The 22399-nt window shown below is 26.6% G+C and overlaps 2 protein-coding genes across 2 annotated transcripts in view; both read right to left on the bottom strand.

Moving 5' to 3' along the window:
• The window catches only part of LOC100197891 (phosphonopyruvate decarboxylase), a 51923-nt gene extending 33658 nt beyond the window's left edge, over positions 1 to 18265 (bottom strand). The window contains exons 1-2 of the mRNA XM_065797921.1: positions 18107 to 18265; positions 11007 to 11081 (exon numbers count right to left, since the gene is read on the bottom strand). Coding sequence (XP_065653993.1) covers positions 11007 to 11081; positions 18107 to 18151 — 120 coding nt within the window. The 5' untranslated portion in view covers positions 18152 to 18265. The remainder of the gene's footprint in view (positions 1 to 11006; positions 11082 to 18106) is intronic.
• A 1328-nt stretch (positions 18266 to 19593) lies between these two features.
• Positions 19594 to 22082, bottom strand: LOC136080031 (uncharacterized). The gene is made up of 2 exons (XM_065796659.1): positions 21182 to 22082; positions 19594 to 20953 (listed from the first exon to the last, which is right to left on the bottom strand). Exon 2 carries the CDS (start codon positions 20688 to 20690, stop codon positions 19698 to 19700), a length of 993 nt encoding a protein of 330 aa, XP_065652731.1. The 5' UTR covers positions 20691 to 20953; positions 21182 to 22082; the 3' UTR covers positions 19594 to 19697.
• Positions 22083 to 22399: the final 317 nt, after the last annotated feature.

Raw genomic sequence — 22399 nt, 5'->3', positions numbered from 1 at the left:
ATCGAATAATCGTTGGTTGGGTTGCCATCCTTTCTTTACACAAAACCTTTCCTGTAAGCTCGTTACAAGCCTACACAATATATGCAGCAACTGCGCGTGACACACGCGTTCTATTACGCAACAAAGCTACTTGCCTTGTGCGATGTGGGTGTTGTAAAAAATGCTAAAAACAATTCAATTACCAAAAACCGCAAGAACTTTTTTGGTTACCTAATATATATATATATGCACAAACTGATGAATACATAAGAAAATAAATGGAAGGACACATATCTAGAATCATAACACTTTTAAAGTATATATATTAAAAAGGATCTTTATCAGTTCTTTTTTATTCGAATTTTGATTTGATTTAATAAATTGTTATTGTTTTTTTCATCATTTATGTTCTTTCATATTACATTACTTTAACTTCCTTTGTTGTTTTCTTTTTTGATTACTTTGTTGTTTATTTATTACTTTTAATTTTTTTTTTTCTTTCAATTCTTTTTAATTTTTTCTTATTTATTTTCTTTTTCTTTGTTCTTTTCTTTAAATTTATATGTTTCCATTTTTCCCTTTAAAAACTTTTATTAAAACCACTTTTTTTTTCTTTTTCTTAAAAATTTTCATTTAAACAAAAAGTGTCGGCCATTCTGGATGCCACTGCAAAGCTTTGAAAAGTACAGAAAGATATACTGTACTATTGTGTTATTAATTTCCAAATGTTTCAAAAGGAAAAACATGGATGTTGAGCATAAAAGATGTTGAACAAAACTAGTGCTGCAGCAAAAAAAGGAAGCAAAATGAATGTGTTAAAACTCCCAAATTTACAAAATTTTTTCTAACCAATTGGAAAGAAATCGAATAATCAAAGTAACTTGCAACATAATTAGTTATTAATTATTAATTAGTTTTCCAATGAATACCCATGGGTATTCATTTCAGTATTTATTGGAAATGAATACCCATGGGTACTTATTGGAAATGAATACCCATGGGTATTTATTGGAAATGAATACCCATGGGTATTTATTGGAAATGAATACCCATGGGTATTTATTGGAAATGAATACCCATGGGTATTTATTGGAAATGAATACCCATGGGTATTTATTGGAAATGAATACCCATGGGTATTTATTGGAAATGAATACCCATGGGTATTTATTGGAAATGAATACCCATGGGTATTTATTGGAAATGAATACCCATGGGTATTTATTGGAAATGAATACCCATGGGTATTTATTGGAAATGAATACCCATGGGTATTTATTGGAAATGAATACCCATGGGTATTTATTGGAAATGAATACCCATGGGTATTTATTGGAAATGAATACCCATGGGTATTTATTGGAAATGAATACCCATGGGTATTTATTGGAAATGAATACCCATGGGTATTTATTGGAAAGCTTAAAATTTATCATGGGTACTCATTGAAAAGCTTAAAATTTAAGCTATGCAATTAGCATGTTCATTTTTACGAAATGTTCTCCAAAATTTAGCATTTTTAAAAACAATTTTGGATAAGAATACCCAACTTTTTTTGTGCAATATCCTTATCAAAAGTCCTTGCAAATTTTTATCTAATTTTTTAAATTTTTGTGAAAATTTAGCCGCGATAAAAATACGGCAAAGTACATAAATTTGCCGCGCAATTCAGGATTGCCAACGAAATATTTTAACTTTGTAAAGGGGGCGTAGGGGGTATAATTTTAAGCATATATGGTTAAGTGATTCTTAATCAATACTTTGAAGTTTTTACAGAATTGGACAGAGTTGGACAAAGACCAGAAATTCAATTTTTCTAAGTTTTTTTTTAAAATTTGGTCAATTTTGAAAACGATCTGGCATTTTTTACTCTCTGTGACTTTCAAGTTAATTCATTTACATTGAGCTTCTTTTAAGAATAATCTTGCTTCAAATTATTTCCAAATTTGTAAAACTAGAATCAACATATTAAAAAATTTAACCTTAAACAGTAAATTTAAACAGTAATATTTTGATATTTTTCAATTTCTATAATTTAATTTCTACCCTGGCTCCTTTAATGGAACGAAATGTATTAATTCAGTCCACTAGAAAGAAATTATTCCAAGTATACTTTCCTGAAGGTTTGAAAATTATTAAGTCATAAAAACTGAGTTTCTTTTTAAAGATTAGTATTTTTGAATTATTTCGCATTTTCAAGCATTTCCGACCACTGTGAGGTAACTGATTTAACAACTTTATTTTGTACAGATAGTGTCATAGTTTAGAAAACCAATGGAAATCTTTAATTATGACTTGAGTTAGTAAATGCTTTATAATATATTTTACATTAAGTTAGTAATAGGGTAGATTAGGGTAATATGAGCACCTTAGTAATATGAGCATACTTAAAGATTTCTCAGATGTAAGCAGTGAAGTTAAAGTTGCTTTGTATTATTTGAATCCACTTTATGTGGTGATAACAGGAACCAGTACAATTAGTGCAAATTTATACGCATTAATTAGTGGCTATCATCTAATCAAAAAGCTGTTAATTTTTTTGCGTTTTTAAAATAATATCATCAGACATGAATAAATCTGTGGCGCGAAATTTTGGTGCTAAAATACTGAAATTTTTAATAAATAATGAAATAATTTTTTTATAAAGAAAAATATGTTAGCTAAAAATCCAATTTATATTTGTTTGAAAAACAAATCATAGAAATATTTAGTTTTGACTTTATTTAAAAATACAATTTTTGTGCAATATGAGCTTTAATTATGCTTTAATTACTCAGTGTTTTTCATTGAAATTACCTGGTTTAAAGTCCTAAAATAGCAGTGGTTTTAATTGCTTTTTTAAAGTAGTAAAAAAATTTAATATTTTTCTGTAATTTAAAATCAAAAAATTTGAATTTTTATCGTTCAAAGGTTCAATTTGATAAAATTGAAAAAATAACAAACTAATTTTTTTTTTTTGTTGTTGCGTAAAACATAGTAGTTTTGTTTCAACAAAAAGTGACCTAAAAATTGACCTTTTAATGATAAGTTTTGTTAATAACAAATCATTACATTCCAAAAATTAGTTCTAATTGTCAGGCTGGTATTCTTTTACTTAATTAATTTTATTGTCATAAACGTTCAAAAGATGTCCTGAACGTCTTTTGAATGTTTATAAAACGTCTTTTGGAACCAAATGCCGGCTGGGTAAGCTGTATGCTTAAAATCATTTATACATTTAATTATTCACAAGATAAAGCAAATTCAGTATATAATTAATAATCATTTACAAAAAAAAATTTCACAGTTATTAGGAAACATTCACTTCATGTCGTTCTTAAATATTCTTACCAAAAACTGAGGTGCCATTGTCCCGAACATGACTTTTTAATTTAAAATGGTTAATTTAAAAACATTCAGTACTATAAGATTTTCGGGTTGACATGTAGCATAATGAAAATTGTTCTTACCATATAATTTCAAAAGATTGTTCGTTTTTAGATGTAATTTTCGCCAAGAACAAAAAAATTTTAATAAAGTTTTTTATAAGTTTAAACAGTCTAAAGTAGAACTCTTCGACCAAAAACATACATTCACAATAGGATTCAATTTACGATTTCATTATACTAGGTTTGAATAAGAAGTTTTTGTTAATAAAAATTTTTCGCATTTAGTTTTACAATATGGAATATATTTTTATGGGATATATTCTAATAAAGACAAAAACTATTTATTTATTTATTACTAATATTTTTATGTAATTGTAAGCAACATAATTAAAACTAATCAAAAAATGTAAGATAAATGCAAAAGGAAACGTCGATGCACAAAATTTTTTTGGATTAACTTTTAGATTAGTGTTTAATATTATTCTTTAGTTTTTAATCATAATCATAAGAATGAACTTTTTTTTTATGACTATGTTTTAGTGGTCTAAGATCTTAGTTCCATTTGTATAGCACTGTATATTTGTATAGTATTTATAATTTAATAGAAGGAACTTTTTTAAATACTTAAAGTAAAATCTTATTTCTAGTTGGTTTTTCTAGTTTTTTGCCACAAAGCAGTGTTTCACAGGAAGACGTGCAACCACGCAAAAAAATACATTGTTTTGATGATTTGACCACGGCGCTTGACATGTTTTCAAAATTTAAAAATGCACTAAAAAAACTTACTTAAACTTATTTGAAAAAAAAATCTTTAAAAATAAAAAAAAATTTAACGAAAGAGAAAATAAAAAAAATACTTAACTAAAGCAAAAACAGAATATATATATATATAGTTGTAGAAAATCACTTAAAAACTTTTTTTTCATTTAACACTGTGTCGTCAATAAAGACTTATCAGAAATTTTATAATTGCTCTGCTCCTTTAAGAACATTGAGCACTCTATTTGTAGAACACATTTTAAAATTGTTTATATATATATATATATATATATATATATATATATATATATATATATATATATATATATATATATATATATATATATATATATCAGGCCTTGTTACGAGATTTCGCTGCGTAGCGAAAACGCGTAACGCATTTCTAAGTAACTCAACTCAGCAAATATAATTTGCATCGTTAGAAGTTATATTGCGTCACTAGCGTCTTTTCAAGTACCGCATTGTAATTAAAGTTATTTTATTAACGCGTTAAAAATCATACAAACAGTTTGTTTATTTTTCACTATAACAAAAGTTACAAATAAAATCTAAGTTCTTATTAAAAAAATCATTTTTATTATTTTTTTCAAATATGAACTAAATTTGATTTTGAAAAAAATATTTTTTTCATGAAACGTAAAATATTTGTTTATTTTCTTATGATTTTATATTTGGTTTTTGGTTATTTTATTAACTGTTAATACATTTTTTCTTATTTAATTTGTGAACTCTTTTTAATAATGTTTTTAAACAATAAAGTTTTTTTTTGTTATTTATCAGTTACCGATAACATATTCGTGATCATAATTTATTTTCATAAATTAAATGAACGTCATTAAAACTTTACGTTATGGAATTAACAATAAACAAAATATCTTATTAATAAAATATTTACATCAAAATAAATCGCATTTTTTAAATTATTATGACAAAAAATAATTTTTATATTCAAAAGGAATTTATATATTTAATTCCTTAAGATAAAACTTAAAACACTTTTTTTTTTTTTAACTAATTTTTAATAACAAAAAAAAAATTATGAAACAAACTGTTTCTTTAACAAAAAAATCTATTATTTTACAATTGCGGTTAAATGCTTTTACTTACGACTTTATTTCTTCTGAATAAACGTCACGTTAACGATAATCAAAAGATAATTTAAATATTCTAAAAGATATGAGTTTTTGCGTAGCGCAAAACTGCTGAACGCGTAGGCAAATCGCCTTTTCGCAAGCAAAATGCGAGCTGCGTAGCGCTTCTTAACAAGGCCTGATATATATATATATATATATATATATATATATATATATATATATATATATATATATATATATATATATATACATATATATATATATATATATCAGGCCTTGTTAAGAAGCGTTACGCAGCTCGCATTTTGCCTGCGAATAGGCAATTTGCCTGCGCGTTCAGCAGTTTTGTGTTGCGCAAAAACTTTTATCTTTTAGAATATTTAAATTATCTTTAGATATCGTTTACGTGACGTTTATTCAGAAAAAATAAAGTCGTAAGTAAAAGCATTTAACCGCAATTGTAAACTAATAGGTTTTTTGTTAAAGAAACAGTTTGTTTAATAATTTTTTTGTTGTTGTTAAAAATTAGTTAAAGAAAATAAAGTGTTTTAAGTTTTATCTTAAGGAATTAAATATATAAATTCCTTTTGAATATAAAAATTATTTTTTGTCATAATAATTTAAAAAATGCGATTTATTTTGATGTAAATATTTTATTAATAAGATATTTTGTTTATTGTTAATTCGATAATGTAAAGTTTTAATAAGGTTCGTTTAATTTATGAAAATAAATTATGATCACAAATATGTTATCAGTAACTGATAAATAATATAAAAAGAACTCTTTATTGTTTAAAAACAATTGTTTAAAAAAAATACATAATTATATAAATATTAAAAAAAACAATTTATTAATATTTATTATAAAAATTCATTAGAAATGTTTTGTTACTTCATTATAAAGTGTTTCGATAATATAAAAGCATTAAAGATTGAACTTACTTAATTATAACGGCTTTCTAAAACATTTTTTCTTTTTTTTCAACGAAATTTGTTTATCTTTTTAAATATTTAATCTTATATTAAAATTCCCTAAAGAGACTTTCGTTGTTGTAGAATGTTATCGTTTATAAAAACAAAATAATTTTTAATTTATTAATAATGTTTATTATAAAAAATGCATACTTAAACAATTTATATAATATAAATTAAAAAAATTATATACAACTGTCAATCACTCTTTAAAAAAAAATTATTATCAGTAAATTATGACTTTATTTAAAATTATTTGGCTAATATAAAAATGTTTGTTAATAAGTTTTGATGTAATTTATTTCGCCTAAGGTATAATTCAGAATATTTTTCATTCAGCATGTTTTTAAAATGTTTTTTGTAATAGCCGCTGTCAAATTGTCAAAGCAAAATGTGATTAGCCTGGTCACATAATGACATGAGATCGCACTTCTTCTTGTGAAAGACTGCAAAGTGACATCACATGCGCAAAAAAATTGTGGCTTCAATGATTTACAAAAAAGACTTATCTATTATTTTTAAAGGTCTAAGAAGTAGATGACATAATTTTAGCAATCAGAAATTATCAAGAGAGGGGCAAATCGAAAATTTAAGTTTCAAATTTTCCACTTGGATGAGACAATATGTTTTGTATTTTTTCAATCTTGTCAATTTTTTTAAATATAATAACATACAAAACACCAAAACACTAGACTGAAATTTTTTAAGTGCACTGAACTGCAATTACTTTTAAATTTTTTTGTTTAGTGGCTTTTGTTAAGAGCTTTTAAATTTTGCATCAAATTATCTCATTTCAACATATTCGTTATATCATCCATACTGCAGTCGTTTTTTAAAATCCCGTAAGGTAAAAAAAATCAATTTTGACTTTTTTTACAAAATAAGCTAGTTTAGATGTCTACAAATGTTATTGAATACATATTTTCAAAGAGCTCTGAAAAAATTCATAAAAATTATTCCTTTCAAAAAACATTTTACAAAGAGTTTCACCTAATATATTTTTTTTAATTGCGTTTTTCTCGAAATATGTAATAAGCATATTAAGGTTTTTTGAAAAACAGCTGCAGCCTTATTTATAGTAAAAAAAATAAATGTACCAAAAAAAACTTTTAATTGTCAAAAGAAAGTTTTAAAGTTTTTTCTGGCTACGGGCTTTTTTTTTGCCTCCACAGCAGCACCTTCTGGAGTAGCAGGACTGTCTTATTAAGTTTTTTTCTTTATTAAATTTCAGACAATTTTTTCAGATCATTCGCAGCTTATTAGGACTAATTACATGAGCACATTAATAACATCTCAATCATGACACATACATAACAAGTTTTTTCTCCCGATGTTTTGATGTTTTTAGAAAATTTAGCTTTTGAAAAAATCTTTTCGTTTGTTAAAGTGTATAATATCGTTACATGTTTGTATACAATCTCTATAAGACTTCAAAAGCATTTTGTAATTTAAAGTAATCAAAAAAAAAAAAAAAAAAAAAAGCCAGTGGTAGGACTTGAACCACAACTTATTTGTTCAGAAGCTCCGTGCACTATTCACTCGGCCACGCTGACACGTTGATTGTTGGAAATTTTTAAAACTACATAATGATTTTTTTAATGGAAATAAATGTTATAGATCAAAATAAAGAGAGCTTGACACAATGCAATTTTCGAGTGAAAGTCAAACTGTAAAACTTGATAAATGTTTCAGTATGTTTTAACATTACTTAATTTGAAGTTTACTTACTAGTTTAGTGTATATTTTCATACACTTTCACTCACTTTGCAAACAAAATGTACTGCAACGCTTTCTGGCCACTACCTCAGTTGCGATGGCTGCCAAGGGTTCTGTGTCAAACATGCTCAAAGGGGCACTAACACTACTATTAAAAGGATTAAGTTCGGCAATAATATATAGAGATATTAGGGTGTTTTCTCAAGAGTATCCCAATGTTTTTTAAATTTCTGCAGTTTAAAATATGTTAATGAAATTTGGCAGAAAAAAAAGTATTATAAATATTGTAGATCAGACTTCAAATTAATGCAAAAAAATCTAATAACAAAAAATTCCCCTAATCCCCCCCCCCCCCCCCATCATCCCTGTCATTGCCTTGTCATTGTCAACCCCTTACCGTAAGGTAAGAGGTTATCATGTTGCATAATATCTTTTATATTTAATTATTATCTTATAATTTTCTCATTTGGCGGAGTTTAATATAGCACAAGTTACTGTTATAATTTACAGCTTAGGTATAATTTAAAGTTTAAGTTGCAGTTTTAGTGTAACAAGCAATTTGATGAGCTAGTAATGTATTTAATATTATAACGATATTACTTTTAGTAACTGTTTTTACGTAACATGATACTTAAAAAAGTAAAAGTAAAAAAGTAAGAGTAAAAGCGCAAATATTACTTAAACCACTTTAATTAGTTATAGAAAACTATTTAATGCATTCATGCTGACAAAAAAATGTTATTTTAAAAGAGTATCAAATTGCTGAAGTAAAAAGCTATAAAACAACAACAAAACAAACTGCAAAGTTGTTCTTACAATATAAAGAGCTTGTGTTAATATAAAACAACTTCGCTGTTTTATTGCTTATTTATATAGTTTATAACATTAATAACATAAAAAGCATGTAAAACAAAACAAAGTGAATAAATAGAATTGTTCTTTAATAATAGTAATAAATATAAACTCTAAACTTCATATTTGCACAAAAACATGCCTAAAGACCAAACAAGTAAGACCAAAGAAAAAAAAACATTACATACAACATTTTTATAATTTATTGTTTCTTGGTTTAGCATACTATTAAAAATAAAAGTATAACTTTTTTATTCAAATAGTTTTATTATGAATAGTACAAAAAATTTCTTTGAACAGAAGTAAAATAATTTATTTTTATTATATAAATTTTTTATAATTTAATTTTTGGTTTCACATTTGCAATAATCACTGCAGGGTGTCTGCCAGTATTTTAAGGTGGATTTCCCTGATTATTCCCTGATCCACAACCTGCTCTCCCTAACTTAATTTAAAGCTACCCAAATAAAACTTCAGAAATAATAGACTTAGGTTCTTTAAGAAAAATGCTCATCAATTGCAAAATATAAACATTAATACAATTAATGCTTAAAATATCAAGAGAAAACTTTCTGCTGATTAAAATTTTTATTATGTGTATAATATACCATCTACTTTAGTCATGTAAGTTTAAGGAAGAGCCATTTTTCTCGATTTCTTATTGATTTATTCAAAGTTTAACTTATTTTCCCTAATTATTCCCTGATATTTTTGCAGATATCTGAATTCCCTGACTTTTACCTGTTTTCCCCGATTTCCCTGATCTGGCAGACACCCTGCACTGGTTTAATAGTTGCAATACAATGTTTTTACTTTTAAAACTATTTTAAGAAACAAAAAATAACTATTTAAAATGTTTACGATTTAAACAATTTTTTTTTCCTCACTTGCACTATATTTTAAATCTGATATTGCTAGATATATGTTCAACTTTCGGGAATGATCCTCGCTATGCCACTAGGTATTACGGATGCCGCCACAATAAAATTTATATTTATAGAGCATTAAAACTCTTTCAAATTTTTCTAATTTTTTTAATTTCAATTGCAAAACTATTTAAATAAGAGAATTTTAGAAGACTAAAATTTTTTTGTTCAAATGGTTTTTTTTTGGTTTTTTTAAAAAAAATGATTAACTTGCATATTTATAGAAAATGATTAACCTTGATATCGCTTTACATAAAATGAAATTATTACAAAATGATATTGCATTTTTCATATTCTATTCAAGATTTCTTGTTAAAATAATTTTTAGTTAGAAGCTTATATTATGAGCCAAATGTTTCTATTTATATGTTATATGTTATAAGATATAAATAGAAACATTTGTATGGCAAACTTTTGCGAGTCTTTGAGTATATTAGTCCAGTTGAATATAAAAAAAGCAATTGCTTTTACTCAGTGTTTTTGAAGTAAAATACTCAGTTTTAAGGAAATAAAAATTTCAGCGATTTTGCTCAAATAATCATATTTCTACTCAAAAGATAAATAACTTATTTTTCATAAAATTTAGTAATAATTTAGCGTGACGCAAACGCTAAAATAATTTAGCGTGACGTACACGCTTAAATAATTTAGCGTGTACGTCACGCTAAATTATTTTAGCGTGATGTACTTTATGACTTCTAATAAAGAACTTAGACAAAAACATTTTTTTAAAGAATGATAAAAAAAAAAAGTTAAATTAAATAAAAGTTAATTGTTTTTTATTATATTTATAAAATACAATAGAAAGTTTTTTATTATATTTATGTATTTATTTTTATGTTATGATTATACATTTTTTTAAAGTAGATTTAGTAAACGTACAATAATAATTAATAATACAGTAAGGAAGTTTAATCAATCTTCTGTCTTAAAAAAAGGAAATACTTTCTCGTTTTTATTACATCTAGTATTGTTATAATAATAAGAGGCTCTTAAATTTAAATGTCAGAGCTCACCCATGTCTAATCTGGCAAGGTTTTTATAAACAGTTTATCATAACATTTTTGCAATAAAATAAAAAAAAAACAAAAAGAAAATAATTATTTATAAAAAAAAATTATTGAATATAAAAAAAACATAAACCTGTTTTTTAGCAAAATAACACACTGGCTTAAATAAAAACTTGTTTCAGAACTTCCAATAAAATGTTTTTACAATAATCAAAATAAAGAATATTAAAAGAATATTATAATTATGACTGATATTTTGATATGATATTTTTTAGATTATTTAATGGTAAAAATAAAATAATTATTTACTTGGTCTTGTCCTTCTTTATAGCTATTTGAGGCTGATAACGATAGAAATCGTTCTATTACTTTAACAGCATTTATCTATTATAAATAAAATCAATTATTTCCTTTATAATATATACATTATTATTGTATTGATGGGTATACAATGAAAATTATAATGTATAATATAAAATAAAATTTACAATAAAAAATTTGTTTGTATTGTTGAAAATTAATACTTGAACAAAAGTTTTAGCACATTATTGTGTGTATCTAGTATTATTATCGACTAAAAGTTGACTAGTCAAAAGTCAAAATTAGCAGACTAAGAAAAAAACAAGTAGTCAATTTAATGACTATTTGTCAATTTAATGACTATAGACTTCCTACTAATCAACTAAAAGTTGATTTAGTTAAGTGAAAATCTGAAAATTCTTGTTTTTTTTTTATCTTTTTATTCTCTTTAACTTTCTAATCTTTTATTTTTGTTTTTTAATTTAAAAACAAAAGCATGTACAATTATAATTAGAGATGTCAGAATACTCATAATATGTTGTGGATATTCTGGCAAACAACTTTATGCTGTAGGCATTTTTGTTAATTTATGACTTAGCTGTGTAACAGTACATATTATTTGTTGATTTTTAAATCAATTTGATTTAACCATATATTACATGTTGCCAAATGGCAACACACAGTAAAAAACAGATAACTTCTTTTATGTTAAAATAAAATCAACTTTGCAGCGGTTTCCCTATGATTTATCATCATTGCTTGACTTTAAAGTCGATACAATTTGCGTTTGAATTTTAAACAATGCTCTAAAGTTTAATAATTAATCAGAATTGTCAGTTTTTTTTTAATTTAAAAAAATATGTGTGTAATAAAATTTAACTATAGTTATGTATAAACGTATCATACTCTTCAAACCACTCAAAAAAATTACAAAAATAACCAGCTCAGGTATTTCAGAGGTAATTTCAGAAGTTGATAGATCTTCACTACAACCTGAACTTTAAACATCGTTTAACTATAATAGGAGTTTCAATTATATGGTTGCGATAAAACAATGCAATAAATCCTTCTCAGTGAAAGGCTGCTTGACACTGATAAACCATCACTGCTGACTAGTACCATGGTTAATGATTCAACTCTACTTCATAAGAAAAAGAAATGTTAATGAAAATGAAAATTACACCTAATTAAAAAATCAGCTATGTATTTCATTAATTTTTTTTTTCTTTTGATTTTCATAAATACTTTCATGACAAGACTGCTTCAAGCTGGCTCTGGGCCCTGGGGCAAAATTAAGTTGTAAAGCTCCAAAATCAAAATGTATTTTGATTTTGGAGCTTCACATTTTAGCAAGTATTTAAGGCAGTCCCTAAATCATTGGGGTCTGGGAATCTCTCATATTGTTTTGCTCCATTAACATTTAAATGATATGATGTTAAAAAATAGAAAGTGAAAATAAAATTACTTTATTATTTTTATGACAATTTATTTCAAAAATATTATTCCCATATTTCGACCAAATCGACTTTTAGTTAAATTAGTCGATTTTTTATAATGTTTTAGTTGATTTTAGTCAAATTTAGAAAATATATTAGTCAATTTAGTCATGTCAAATTATTTATAGTCCTAACAACACTAGTATCTAGAAAGTTATTATGGTATCTAGCACATTATTGTGGTGTTTTTAATAAGTTCTTTTCAGTATTTTAGTTATCCATAACAGTATACTTTTCAGTATTCAGTGTGTCCATAACATTTAAATAAGCATTTTAAAATAAACTTTATAAAGATCTTGTCAACATTAATTGTGGGAAAATTGTGCTATTCTAGATAATACATTTTCTGAATCCTAAAACTTTTATTGAAAAAATTTCAGTTAAACACACTTTTATGGCTCATAGTTTTTAAATAAAAACTTCTAATCAACTGAATTTATCAACAACAAAAAATTATCCAGAGTATATTTATATCCAATTTGTAATTATTTTGAAATTAAGGTATCAAGAAAAAGGTGTTGTTCTTTAAAATAAAAACCTCAACTTAATAAGAAAATTTTTAATTTCAGCCTAAATATGAAAAATCGCCAGTATAAGATTTAAATTTTTTGCTCTTATAAGAATATTCGTTGAGTACTTATAAGGTTGGGAAAGATAAGTACTGCTTTAACTTTTCCTACCCTATCTACTTAAACTAAGACTATTCAAGTTAGCTAAACACAGTGATCCCAAAAGGGGTTCGAACATCTTCAGAAATGACCCAAAAATTACACTGGAGGTGATTCTATAGGCATTGGGGATCACTTTAAAGTAAAAAGTAAAATCTTTTAATGCAGGAGAATCAATATCTATTTAGGATTTTCATCTAACAACCACAAAAAACTTTTAAGGTGTATTTCCACTGCTAAAATTCACTAAAAAAACTTTTTTAAGCCTTAAATTATGCAAATATCTCTAACCAACATCTCTTAGGGCTGAACTTTTTTTTCCTTCTTTAATAAAAATTGAAATTTGACCGCAAAAAAAATCATATTTTTTTTATGTGATAAAATAACTATAAATTATTTTTAGGTATTTTTTATAAACTAATTAGTTGCTTACTTTATTGATTCAATGCAATGACATCGCAAATGGTGGACACTTTTTTCTAACAGTTAAAAATAACTTTTTTAAAAAGGAAAAAAGAAAAAAGGGAAAAGAAAACATTTTTAAATTAAACAAAAAATCAAATCAACTAAAAAGAAGATTAATAAATAATTTAAAAGAAGAAAAGTAAAAGAAATATCTGAAAGAAAATAAGTAAAAAAGTATCGAAAATAGAAGTTAAAAAAAAGAGTTAATGAATGAAATAAATAAAAAGAGTGGAAAAGAAAGAAAAAAAACTATTTAAACATCGGAAAGAATTGGAAAACCAAGATTTTCTTTAGTTTTGTTTCATTTATTTCTTAGGATTATTTATTTACAATTTATTTTTTAGTTATTGTCTTGTAGCAATGATTTTTTTTCTTTAGTTTTTTAGCGTATAAAGTTTTACTTATTTTTTCGTTAGTCATTTATTGTTTTATTTATTAGTTATTAATTATTTTTAAATAGTGATATATAAATTTTTTATACAGTTATATATTATTTGCTTGTATTTTCATTTTAGCCATTTATTATATATGTTTTATTCTACCATGTATTATTATTTGTATATATTTTATGTTGTTGTTTTGTATTTTGCCGAGAGTACTGAACATAATTTTTTGTTTTGTTTTAATTTTCTCAGTGTTTTTATGTTTACATTTGGTTTATTTATTTAGTCATAATATTTGTAATATATTTTGGTTATTATATTATAAGAGCTATGATTAATATATATTTACTAAATCCTTATAATTTTTTTAGCAATAGTCGTTTTTATTCTTAGTTACGTTTTGTCAGTTTATTACTGTTTTGTCAGGTTTGTTACGTTTTGTCAGTTATTTACTGCTTGTAACTGTAATTTTGCATGTATAAATGATTGTTGTATGGAAAGTTATACCGATTTAATTAAATTATTATAATTACTATATCAGGAATAAATAAGTGCAAGAGCAGAGAAAAGCTCTCCTAAAACGAATGTGAGCCATGCGAGAAGCTCCTCTAAACAGCTTTTAAAAGGAGCTTTTGGTTTATTCATTATAGAAATTGTTTGTTTAAAATACAAAATTTGTTTTTATATCTGTTGCAAGAATATGCTTATAGCATTTGTTACAAGGGTATATACATAGCAAATGCTGTTTATCATAACATAAATGATGTTTTTTGCCTTTAAAAAAGCATTGCAGTTTATTATGCAATTATTGATTTATATTAAAAATGATTTTCGCATTTTTCATCTTAGATACAACAATAATGGTTTTCTTTTATAAACAATTTTTCAAACTTGACCATATTGTCATTAATGTTATAGTTATATTAACTGTTATGTAAATAAAAAAATAAAAAAATGCATTTTGTAAGTAAAAGTCTGAAACTCGAACTTTGTTTTTTTTATTTGATATAATTTGCACAAGAATTTTTTTTTATCATTATCTAAAAATAGAAAAAAAACAAAAGTGATTTGTATTCATGAAAAATATAACTTTGCGAGAGCCATAAACTGCTCCCATAAATCACTTTAGGGAAATGTGGATGAGAGCTTTTGCTCCGGCTTCCTGTCGAGGCCTGCTATTTTATCATTATTATTACTATTGTTAAAATAATATGTTATTATTACTATTATTATTCATTATTATTATTATTATTTATTATTATTATTAACATAAATATTATTTTTATTTTTATTACCATTACTATTTTATTCATTGTCATTAGGTGTTAACTTAATGTTAGTAGTTTATACTATTTGTAAACAACCTTGAAATGTCATACCAAATATTTCAGAAATATATTGATTACTTCTTTTAAATAGTTCTAAATTTTTCTCTATTTACTCTCACTTATTTCGATGGGTAAAACAGTTTTATTTTATTAAAAACAAATGGACTTTTCTGTCAAAAATTTAATTGATTGTATGTCAAAAAAATGCCTAAATCAACAAAAACTCACAAAAAGAAAAACTCAGATTGCTTAATAACTAACTTTTTGATTGAAAGTCAAAAATATTTTCAACTGTAATCTTGATTTCAATTATGAGATTATTTCCAATTAGCATTTGAGATCCATGCAAACTACAACAACTTGAGACTGGTAGTATTAATAGGCTGATACCAAACTTGTACAATTAAATCATTATTAAGCTATCTAAAAGATATTCTGCTTGCCAGTGTATATTTGTTGAGTGGCTTAACCAAAGGTAAAGGAAGATTTGCTACAGATTGACTTGATATACTAAATCAAAATACAAAAGTCTGACTTGAAAACCATATCAAAGCTTCCAGATCCAGTCCTTCATCATTTTAGCCATCTGAAAAAAGATGCAAAAAGACATTCTTACTTTTGCACTAACGAGGACCCTAATTGTGCTGATTTGATTTCTAAAAAAAGGTGTCTCTCCAGGAGATACTGTCAAACTTAGCAAAACAAGTGAAGGTTAACCATTTAGTCAAGTATCAAGCAGCAGTTATTTACTGTTGAAACATTGGTCCAAGTTCAAAACAGTAATTCTTTTGAATGGTGGTGTGAAAAAACTTGCATCAGCTCTAAACAGCTTAATGGGAAAAGATTTGTAGAAAGAAAGGTGAGACAAAAACTTGACAACCTCTGGAAAAAATCAACAGATTTTTTCATGATATCAAATGTGTCATTTAGGACAAAGAAATGAAAAATCAAGTTCTGAAAGTTGTTCACTGTGAGAATTGAGCCTGGTCATTTCAATCTCATGTGGTATGCAAACAACAATGCTACTGGTTATATCTGATGTTGAGTCTGGTCAACATCAGACATCTTCAGCAATATAGGTGTTTGCTTAAGTGAGACTGAATACCACAAAAATGAAATGGCTGTTTTCAAATCACATAAAATTATTTAAGACACATCTTTAACTTAAATGAGACTCAAAAGTACCCTAAGATTTTTATGTGTTTCAAGCATACCCTCTGCTGCAACAATAACTATCTTTTATTATGCCATCATCCTGGACAGAAGAGCTTGATTGTATTCATGATGCTCATTGAGTATAACTTTCCTTGGAACTTGTGTCAATTATGCTTAAGATAATTTTCGAAAATAAACAACTTCTATCAACTCAAAGTTTGACTTAATAACGTGATGTAAATCCTCTTACTCAAAGAATATGTTTGACCAGGTTACTCAAATTCTTGCAGTGAACAACTTTTAAAACTTGATTTTTTATTTCTTTGTCTTGAATGACAACATTTGACATCATAAAAGGTTGTCAAGTTTTTGTTTCATGCTTGTTTCTTTAACTCTTTTTTTATTCACTTAATGAAAAAGGAGTTCAAGAAGCAAACATAAAACAAAAACTTTAGAACTGATGCAAGCCTTTTTATAAACTCCTACTAAACCTTACAAACTCTGGCTGATCTAGAACATTTAGTTTTTTATGCAATAGCTGTGCTAAATTCCAGTCTTCAGTTACAAGACTTTAATAAATTAAGAATTATTCAAATATTATCCACTCTCCATTCATTAACCCTTACAAGCAATCTGAGCTTACTCTTGATGCAAATCCTTCAATGAAAGTCCATCTTTTCTTGAAATCTTCAACCACAAAAATGGCCGATTCTTTTCCACCTCTAAATGCAAGCATATTATAGGGAAAAGTTTAAAGTAAATGAATACAAAAATAAGTTGAATAATATTGACATTCTTCAAAGATTTGCTTAAAAAGATTGTGGATTGTAACAAACCCCTTTGTCAATTGTTTTAGAAAGTTTCAATCTGTTAAAAGAGCTAGCTTTAGAAAAATCTCAGAAACATGATTCTATCAAAGAACTTAAAATTCAAGCATTCTTACTTTGCTTTTGGAATTTCAGTTACTCTCAAAGCACATGCCCTTTTTCATCACATTAAGGAGTTTGGTAAAAAAATAATAATGGGTTGTAAGTTTTCAATAACCAAACTATTGAATTGATGCATGCCGAATTCAAGATCCACTAACAAAGGTATAAACGTAATCTTCTCATCCTGAATATGAGGCAAACTTGTAAGTAATCTCAACAGTGAATGCAATAAAAATTAAATTCTTCTAGATTCAAAACTGATTTTTTAGTAGTTTGAGATATATATAAAAATTCTTCATTAAAATCTAATTTGGGTTCTTAGGGATGATGGTTTGCAATATTTGCAACATAAAAAGTTTTAAAATCTTTTTTTTGTGTGTATGTGTATGACATTTGGCAGAAGGAATACCGGCAATATATTTCAAAAATAAAGGTTTTTGGTGTATTTAGGCAAATCCATTTTCTCCTGCGGAAGTAATTAAACTATTTTAATTTTTGCTTTAAAGTAGCTTTAAAATCTCCAATAACAATAATAACATAATCGTAACTTTTCATAACTTTTCTACCAAATCCCTTTCATAACTTTTCTACCAATCATTTAGAATTTTATTTGCATACACTTTTTTTTTAAATTGATGTAATGCTCTTAATTTCTAATCTAAAGAAAATTGTTTTTATTATTTACCTGATTCCCTACAGATCGGAAACAAAAAAATGATCTTAAAGCCATTTATTACCGATCCAACCAATTTCACTACTCCATAAACAAAAGATGTTGAGCATAAAAATGCGAAAGCCCGTTATTACTTTAAAACTTAATTAAATAATGTGACATTCGCGCTCCTCCCTGAATATTACAAAAGACTTCACCCAAAACCTTGTTGCGCAATGATTTTGTATTCTGCATAGTTTCTGCGTAAATAAACATCATTTTTTTTTTCAACAATAAATTACATGAAAGAAAGAAACAAAAATTTAGAAGAGAAAACATAAATAAATGAGTTGGATAAAATCGACCAAAAATGTTTGTAATATTATAACTAATTGATTGCAAAAATACATATGCATTTGTTTAATGGTTTCTTTAAAAGGCCACCCGAGAGCCGTCACGCCGCCTGTGACAGCAACCCTGAATAATTTATTTAATTTATCAAAATTTTCCTATATTATAGATGAAGGACTTTTTTTAGGTACCTTCTTTTTATCATAAGTGCGAACTGGCATAAGTGCGCCGAAAGAATTTGCAAACATTGGCATAAGTGCAAATTGGCATAAGTGGCGAATTGGCAAGTTCGCACTTATGCCAATTCGCACTTATGCCAGTTCGCACTTATGCCAATGTTTGCAAATTCTTTTGGCGCACTTGTGCCAGTTCGCGCTTGTGGCAGTTCGCACTTATGCCAGTTTTTGCAATTGTTTCGCACTTATGCCAGTTCGCACTTATGCCAATGTTTGCAAATTCTTTTGGCGCACTTATGCCAGTTCGCGCTTGTGCCAGTTCGCACTTATGTCAGTTTTTGCAATTGTTTCGCACTTATGCCAGTTCGCACTTATGCCAATGTTTGCAAATTCTTTCGGCGCACTTATGCCAGTTCGCGCTTGTGCCAGTTCGCACTTATGCCAGTCTTTGCAACTGCTTCGCACTTATGAAACTCGCACTTATTCAGCCTCCTCTAAGACTTTCGGTACTAGAATTTAAAATACTAAATATTGGTATAAATAACTCCATACTGCCAAAAATGGACTTGGTGCATTTCCCTTGTATACCGACGATTTTTTGTCACTCTTCTTATCTCGCCCGTTCATTCTCTTTCTTCTTTTTGTTTTCGTCAGCCTTACTCCTTAAATATTTTTTATCTAACACCGATTTTGTTAATATTATTGTTCCTATGACTTTTTTTTATTAGGGGAGAACGGGGTGAGATAGGACAAAAAAATTTGCTTGGGTGCTGCGCTTTAAATTTTCCACAAAAACCATACAAATCGGTTTAAAACTATAGTCCAATGAATTGTCATGTTAAATTATTGCAAAACCCATTATTTAACCATCAAATTAAGTTCAAGGGCTTGTCCCATGTCACCCCATGTTGGGGTGAAATGGGACAATGGTTGGGGTGAAATGGGACAAAAATAGAAACAAATAGTTTTAAGTATTATTTTATTGTTTATTCTACTCCTTATAAAACATAACAATACACAAAATTTATTTATGTTTAACAAAAATAAAATACCATTCTAAATGTATTTGTAATTTTGTTCAACAGGTTGCTTGATGTTTAAATTGAGTCAAAATTACGTTGATGTCTGAGGGGGTAACTTTTTTTCTTTTTCTTATCTTTATCTTCTTTTTTTCTTTTACATTCTGATAAACTTTCAACTTGTTCATTTTTTGTTGGTGTGTCAGTCAATACCAGAGACCTAGAACATTTTCTTTTTGCCACCCTTTCACCCGCTTTTGGAAATGGCCTTATATCTTCTGCTGTCCAATCGTAGGCAGAAGTGCTGATTTGCTGTTTCTTTTCATTAATAACTTCAAATACAATACACAGTGATGTGGGGATTGTTTGTTTGTCGGAATCGTCATTTGCTGGAATTGGTCGATCAGATACATAAAAACATAAAAAGTCAACATCACTGAAAACATATGGATTGTACGGGAAAATGCCAGCTGCTTTAAAACTATTTTGAATGCTTTGGGATGTAAAGGCTCTTGTATAAGCTATTCCTAAATTTTCAGAAATGTCATATATCGTCATAGGAGTATTTGGATGCGCCTTTAACCATGAATCACATGCTGAATTGTAAAATTTCTTTAATGGCCCAAATACTGATCTGTCAAGTGGTTGGAGTTTGTGGTTGCAATGGGGTGGCAATGTCAAGAGCACAACATTGCTTTCCTTAGCTTTATCCATCAGTTCAATCGATATATGAGTTTTGTGGTTGTCCATTATTAAAAGTAATAGATGATCCTTGCTAGGATGTCCATACTCCACAAAATGATCAAACCATTTCAAAAAAATTTCTGTATTTATCCATCCACTAGGATTAGCATCACCTTTTGTACCTGTTGGTGCACCTTTAAGCATATGGCTACAAAAGTTTGCTTCTGGCATACGAATAGATAATTTTATACGATTTAAGAATAAATAAAACCATTCAGTTTCAGCTGTTTCACTCTTTTTCCAGTTTTCTGGTATTTTAATGTCATTTTTAATTGCATATTGATATGCAAGTTGCTTTGTTTCTCTAACATCAAGTCCATAATGCATATTAGATGCTTGGCGAAGATATATTGAAAGTTCATCTTCTTGTCTTATTAAAAATATATTTGTTGTTCATCAAAGTATAAGTTACTGTAAGAAGTTACTTTATTAACCTTTATTTTCCGCTGTAAACATGATTTTGAAATTGTATACTCTTGTGCAGCTGCTCGTAGTGATAAACTGCCAGATTCGACAACCATCACAGCAGCTTTTATTGTATGAGCATCAGGCTTTGACTGACTTGTCACTCGTTTGTACTTTCTTGGCATCTGAAAAATTATTACTCATATTACTCTCTCCATTATTAAAAAAAAATTATGTTCTTTTTAATTGCATTAACCAAAATCCAGATTAGGCTATAAATTTTAAATTTATTTTAATGAAAATAAACCCTATAAAACATATAAAGTGATTAAATTTAATAAGGCTAATAGTGAAGAACTTTATTTAAACTGAATTTAAAATACAAAAATGATTGGCATTAAAACAATACTTACTGTGAAAGATATCTTCAGGACAAAGTAACAAAGAAATCCAATATATTTATCATTATTTTCTATGATAAAAAACACTTTACTTTTAAGTAAACATTGAAATCTTATTATAAACATAAACATAATTTTCTGTTCACTTGCTTTTTTACAAAAATATTGATTATATAAGTTAAAATACAGTAAATTAAAAAAATGATAAAATTGAACAGTGTCCCATTTCACCCCATCACTAGTAGGTAAGAGAAAACCTTTATTTTATATAGTTCTCGTAGCCATATGCGAATCATATTTCTTCAGTAGTTAAGTAAAACAATAGTGAATAATTAAAACCATAAACATAAAAATATATGCAAACAACACATAAATATTTAATATTAATGATGTCTTCAAAATCCAGGAAAATTGTTAGATTTTTACATATTCGCAAATATCCGGAAAAAAACAACTTCTGAAACTTAAAAAACACAATAATATGAAGAAGCTATTGCAAACTTATAACATATATAAAAAACTTTTGCTTTATTAAATTTTTCACTGAGATATTGCCAAGTCATCTCACCCCATGTCCCATCTCACCCCGTTCTTTCCTACTTGTTTTACTTTAGTTAACTCTTTATTATTTCCTTGTCCTTATAATCTTTTATTTTATTTGTTTATTTTATTTAGGTGTAAAATCCATTGACTAGTTTTCAACTATATGAGTGACACCGAACCTAATTTTGAAAATTATAATTATGTTTGTAAATTTTAATTTTATGGTTGAATAAATGGATAAATAAATGGATAAAAGAAATTCAAATTGGCCGCAAATATACGACAATAAAACAAAACAAGAAAGATGCACATTTACATCTCCCAACATTGAAGCAAAGAAGCCTATCCTTGGAGTCGGAAATTCGTCATCATTTTTGCCGCGAACGACTACCATTATAGTTGGGCGAAAACGAACTATGATTTTTGCCACTGATGTCCAAATAATAACTTTATTTTTTTTATATATGTGGTATCTAAAGTTTTTTTGCTTTGATCTTACTTGTTCGGTGTAATAAAGACTCGTATAGGCACATTTTTGCGCAAATATGAAGTTTAAAGTTTTACGACAATAATTTTTAAATTTGTTAATTAGAACAATTCTATTTATTTACTTTGTTTTATTTCAAACTCATTTTATGTTATTAAAGTTACAAACTGTATAAAACAGCAATAAAACAGTGTCACAAA

The sequence above is a fragment of the Hydra vulgaris genome, chromosome 05 (genome assembly GCF_038396675.1).
Source record: "Hydra vulgaris chromosome 05, alternate assembly HydraT2T_AEP".
Classification (NCBI taxonomy): Eukaryota; Metazoa; Cnidaria; class Hydrozoa; order Anthoathecata; family Hydridae; genus Hydra; species Hydra vulgaris.
The sequence above is the reverse complement of the archived record's forward strand: the minus strand, read 5'-3'. Positions and strand labels throughout refer to the sequence as shown.

Excerpts from the sequence above, each read along its gene's own strand:
- LOC136080031 (XM_065796659.1), bottom strand. The coding sequence starts at position 20,690 with ATGCATTATGGACTTGATGTTAGAGAAACAAAGCAACTTGCATATCAA.